The following is a 5,988-nucleotide window of genomic DNA, read 5'->3' as shown; positions in this document are numbered from 1 at the left end:
GATCCTAAGTTAATTAAAGGGTAGTTCTCCCTTGTATAAAATATAGTTGCAAAATATGGATATTCGAAGGACTCGGAGATATGTGTGTCACTAACAGTTTTGTCTTTTGGTTTAGTTTAGAGATGTTTAAAGTGTTATTCATACTTCCTTCACTTGGACTATAGGCGTGCTTGATCATGAAGTATTACTTGCATAAACCCAAGAACTATATACCGATGTTGTTGTCCGGGGGGTGCAGGGTGTTCAGGAGTAGCCATGGAACACCATGGAACACCATGGAACACGACTTATGCCAAAATATGAGAGATATCGGTGTGTGAACAGATCTCGAGATACTTGAAGTCAAAGTATCCATCATTTTTCTCGGCAGGGTACACTTCTCGCTACGAAGGGAGGGACGTTAACTTATATCTGTTCACTAATTCTGAGCCCAAATCCCCTGCAAATTCCCCTCGCTATCGATGAAACGGGCGAAGAAACCCATGCCGCCACCAATGTCCGTCTTCGGCCTATTTCTCACCTAGTCAGCACATCTCCATATTACCACCAGAAAAGAAAAGGCAGTCTCCATGCACATACACGTGCAACCGCCCCCCCTTGCTCTCTACCACCTTGAGCGTCTCCTCGATGCTCTCCACGCAGAATGTTGGTAGCACGGGCGCCTTGCCGGGGCTCTTCTCGTCGTATGCTTTCACCATGCAGTCCTCGGCGACGGTCACGAACGCACCGTGCAAGCCGCCCTTGGTGAACATATGAATGACGTCTCGCGCCCCAGTCAGCGGTGAAGGGCTCCCCTGCGGGCTGCACTCCCAGTTGAACACGGATGTGTAGAAGTCCTTTGCACGCTCGATGTCGGTGACCGGGACTTCCAACCAGCAGAACTGCCCGTAGGGCGGGAGCTGCTACAGAAGTTAGTCAGGCCACGAGAGACTCGGGAGGTAGGGAGATGGTGAAGACGTAAGACTTCTTCGCTTACCTTGCTATCTGACATGTTCAAACGAGGGGGCCTGTGTGTAACCTAGATAGTGCTCTTAGGGAAGTTATGGGAGAGGGTGTTCCAACTTGATAAGACTCCGATACAGTATAGAATGTCAATTGAATTACACGTCGACATAGGCCGGAATGTTGTTCAGACTGCAGACTACCCACCTATATGATAGTGAAGGTCGCAGAGATGACGTGGTGCTTGCTGCGTCATATTACGTCATTGAGTAGTAACATACAAAGATGGTGTTTCTAGTGCAGCAACGGGTCTTCGCCTGCAAGGTAAGCATGTAGAGGCAGAGGCGATGGACCAGCAGATGCTGAAGCTCAGGGGGCGGTGCTCGGAACGAATATGCAAAATGTAAAATATTCTCATAATTCTATGGATGAATCAAGATTCCCTTCAATTGCCGCCGAAGATCTATACTACTCTTCGAATCTAACAGCCCCGTGACAACTATTCGTATTCACCCAACAATTCAGCCACAGCATAATGAGCCACAGTCTAGGTCAGCCACAGTCCTGGTAGTAGGTCAGGCTGGGCGCTGGGGTTAGCTCGGGCCAGGTGTTCCAAGCTCGCCTAATTTTCATCGAACTTAGAAGGCTCGCTTTGACCTCAGCACCCGCCTTGAGGTCTGGGTATTTTATGCAGACGTCGCTGGTTCCTCTTACAATACCACCGCAACCAGAACACGACAAGTGCGAGGATTCTGTACGGAGTGTATTACTAATGCATTATCAATTGATTACTAGGAATCCTGTAAATCCTTCCGCATCTTCATCAGCTCTAGCTCTAACTTCTCATTTTCTAGCTCTAACTAACGAGCCTCAGCTACACCTTTTTCATTTTCTATTTCTAGACGCCAAGCCTCAGCTGCAGCTATTTGAAGCTCGATGCTCTCTTTATCTAACAGCATATTTTAAGTAATATTTTGTCATAATAGCATTCTACTATGAATACATTAGGAATGTATTGATAATCTATTAATGTGGAAACGTACCCTCTTCGTGATCTTAATTGTGAACTTGAACTTTAGTGTAACCTTAAGTGTTAAGTAGGCCTAAGATTCCTAGAGGTTAAAGCTTAAGATAGGATTTTAGACTTATCCTCTTAAGTTAAATTAATATTATCTTATAAAGTAGGTGCTCGAGCTTGCTTACAGGATCCTATATATATTAGTAATGTATTAATTATATATTCCTTTATTACTAACTTTCTCTTATATCACTAAGCTTAAACTAAGCAGAGATATAGCCCATTACAAGCCAAGTGCCATCAATTTGTAGATCTCCGACTCTAGGACACTATACTTCGCGACTGTATTCCGCACAAGGGCGAACTAGCTACAAAAACATCTTTCTATCGTCGCATCTAGCTGCGTAGTAGTCATGCCTCTGTTAAAAACGCGTCCGGAGCTTTAGATGACGTTTAACGGGGTTTGAAGCCCGGCACGTCCTGTTGTGGTTGGCGCAAACTCAATTCCCCAAAATAGTTAAACATAATTTTTTATAAATTAAACTCCGTCTTGAGATGATTAGCTGCTGAAATTTAACGGGTGAGTATGATATTGCCATCTTTAAGGTAGTTAGTAGTGGTAGCGCGACTTAGCCGCTGAGCACCACTATGTTGCCCACTTCAACCAACAACCTGTTGTCAATCGGGTAGTACTTATAAATACTCCAATGACTGTGAGTCGCATCTCTATTACTAGTTTCGAGTTTGAGTTTTAACTGTTCTGTTTTTAGGGTACTTTCAGTGCTTATAATTAGGAATTAAGTGCCATCTTAATTGGTGGTTGAGATGTTACTTCGCGTATTAAGTTTAAACGTCTGAGCTATGTCTACGTGCTGGTTCAAGGCTTGCACTAAATATGTTGACTTAAATTCCTTAATCCCTTAATTCCTTAAATCATTTCAACCCAAACCCGCTAACCTAAACGCTGTCAATGTAAATCCCAGTAGCCTAAATCCTCTAATTCTCGTGTGGCGCTGGAGCACAAGTAGTTTGCCGATGTTGAGAACATCGATGGACCACGATGTAACAGTTCCCTGCGGTGTGGCGGTGGGACGATGGAGAAGCATTCGACTGTGCCGTCTGACAAATATTACTGGTAGTTCATCCACTTGCAAGTAGCGCGGCGAAAGGTTTAACATTTATTGCGCAAAGAGCTCTCGTAGCGCGTCGAGTTCCGTCGTACTCTTGATGCTTCCCTGTATCATTATTCCATTGCTCAGTCCAGTCACCGCGCACAATGCTTCAACCAAGCCTCTCGCCGCTATAACCTCAAGGTATATTTACATAGCCGTAGGCGGTATACCTACGGATAATGGCACTTTTTAGCAGAACTTTGAGGCGAGACCACCGTGATCACCGGGTGGTAACCAGCAGAAACTTGAGATGGGACCACTGTGATCGCTGTAAGCTATTATCTCTATCAACTTATTGCCACATTCGGCTATAGATGGCAACCGCACGCGCGATTTCAGCCATAGTTAAAACGGCAATTTGAAAGCAGTGTAATCTTGGTCGCGGCGTGGCCGATTGACTGGTGCTCCTTAACTCAACATAGAGCGTAAACTAGCGTTAGGAACCGAACTAATAAGAACACCACCCTACAAATCAACCACGTAGTCTCTTTCCGAAGACCCCTTGTCTGTTGCGCTCTATGCCCAGCAGTGGCCACTTTGATCACAACATCCATCTCTATATGCACAAGTTTCAGAACTTTGCGTCGATAGGCACCTAAATATTGTTGAGGCCGTCTTGGGCCCATGTCCGCTGTTCGAGGACGGTGTAGCTGGGCTCACTTCCTAGTCTAAGGTGATGTTCAGGAGGGGCTTGAATCTCTCTTCTCTTCTTCTAGAGTTCCTGGCGAAGCTCGCTAGATAAACTGGATGGTTCGTTTTGTAGGTGGCTTCAATGAGACCCTAAGCATGTTGCTCTTCCATCACTACCCTCATGCTAAGGTCTTAAAAGAGAAGCCATCTTACATCCACTTCATCGACTTAAAAGACCTCGAATTCGAAGGAAAGGGTTTAAAGCAATAGCCCACAATCACCGAGCAACACTCCCAGCCACACAGGGCCATCAGGTATCAGACAAGACGAGAGACGACGAGCTGGCGCGAGGAGTCCTCCATACAACAATTAGGCACTAATAACATTCCACCTTGACTAGCATTAGACACGACATATTGCTTAGATATCTAGAGCTTCGCCGGTTGCATCAACAGTTTCTGCAGTCCAACTCAATTCTCGACCCACAACTGTAAGACTGAACACGTATCCGCCCCTTTCTGCCAGCTTTTATCCAAACGCACCCCTCCTGCAGACGAACAACATAACCAAACTCTCATACAAAAGCCATCGAGCAGTTTTTGCAACTGGTATGGAGAAGCACCCAGTACCGGATATTCATCAGTCGCAGGTACGCATGCCACGCTTCAACGGTCTGGCCTAAACCGAACACCAAGAGATTAAAAACTGACTTGTAGTTGCCACTGTTTAACCGCATCTACCTCCTAGTGGTCGAAGTAAACCACCCTACGCATGACTGCCTATCCCTGAGGACTTCTTGCGCTTTCGGTAGCGTAAACTGTACAAATTAACACTTAGTATAGGATATACGATGCCTTGTTCCCGCTTGCCACAAAGCTAGAATAAGGAGGAGGGACGAAAGATACGTACTAGAAATATAGTGCAACGAGTTGAATAGGTATAGCGATAGCGCCGCCTATAACTAACCATTTGTACTTGTGCCAAAAGCTTTCGTTATCACGTGTCTGGAGGATTGCGAGAGTGGAAGTTTCCATTTCGAGGTAGGGGGTAGAGTTATGTGTGCAACGGAGATGAGTGCAGTAGTCTGAATGTGGAAGTAGCGAGTTCGGTGTAAAAATAAGAATGAAAGATCAATGGCTGTCTGGTTTTCCTATCCCTAGACTGGCAAAGCCAAGGACTTTATATTATAATTACTTCGTAAGGTTTGTTGCTGATGAGCATTCGTACACCATACGCAGTTTGCGTACGAATATATTCCGGCGGTTATAAACCGGTATAACAGTACCTATTACAGACATGGAGATGCAATCTTTGAGTTATATGAGGATGCGTGTGAGTCTGACTTCGGTGCGAGTACGAGGGGAAACAAATTCGACGGGACTCGCCTCGCACCTCTGCCAGAATGTCGGTTTCTCTAGCTTCCTAGATGCAGATCGTTGTCATTGTACTACGTCGTCACTACATATCCTATCTAAAACTAGACAGATACAAAGACCTACGCTCTGAGATTGAAACTCGTATACAGTGCCTGTCCGGTTCGGGTGAGAAATACGAGTTGCGAGAAAGCCACAATTGGACCTGATGCGGTAGTGATCTCAGCACTGATAAATTAGAGTCTCACCCAAGCCCCACGTAGAGAAGCCATGCGCAAGGGCCTTAACATGAGCATCTGTAATGGGGCGTTGTATTTTGCCCCTTTACTTCTGTGTAAAAGCACATATAATTTTTATGCAATGAATAGGCGTAACGCTGTCTTAGCTTGCTCGACTGTCAACTTATTCCCTAATGGGTGCCACCCGAGCCTTCCACGCACTGTAATTATTTGAACTTGATTTCGAAGTCTGGTCGTGGGTGGTGACGACGTGATGACGTTAGAAATGTGCGTGTTCTGTTCTAGTGAGCGCGAATACGACCGAATCCGAGAGGCAAATATACGAAGTGGGGCAAATATCAGTAATCGCCCAAGCGAGTAAGAGCAACCCCATGGCAGTGGGACCATCTCCGTACCCTGATTCTAACCATTTTTCTACTAAGATCAATTTGCAGATAACAGATGCCTAGTTAATGATATAATTATTCTTAATGGCTTAAACCTGAGCACAACCATGCTATGCAGTTTCAAACCAGCAGCAATTAACACTCCCTATACCTTATTTTTGTGCTGAATGTTGTGCTAAGATTAACCTGGAGTATTTATTGAAAGATATGTTCCGGCCCAACCGTGAG

At 45.3% G+C, this 5,988-nt stretch overlaps 1 protein-coding gene across 1 annotated transcript; it reads right to left on the bottom strand.

The window, feature by feature from the left end:
* Window positions 1-418: 418 nt before the first annotated feature.
* Window positions 419-991, bottom strand: VE01_04839 (uncharacterized protein; the record flags this gene model as incomplete). Its single annotated transcript, XM_018274307.1, has 3 exons — window positions 419-509; window positions 580-902; window positions 977-991. The coding sequence occupies 3 exons, from the start codon at window positions 989-991 to the stop codon at window positions 419-421; spliced, it is 429 nt and encodes a 142-aa protein (XP_018130793.1).
* Window positions 992-5,988: the final 4,997 nt, after the last annotated feature.

The sequence above is a fragment of the Pseudogymnoascus verrucosus genome, assembly GCF_001662655.1.
Source record: "Pseudogymnoascus verrucosus strain UAMH 10579 unplaced genomic scaffold scaffold_19, whole genome shotgun sequence".
In the NCBI taxonomy this organism is placed as follows: domain Eukaryota; kingdom Fungi; phylum Ascomycota; class Leotiomycetes; order Thelebolales; family Thelebolaceae; genus Pseudogymnoascus; species Pseudogymnoascus verrucosus.
Note: the sequence above shows the minus strand (reverse complement) of the source record. Positions and strands in the feature narration are given on the sequence as shown.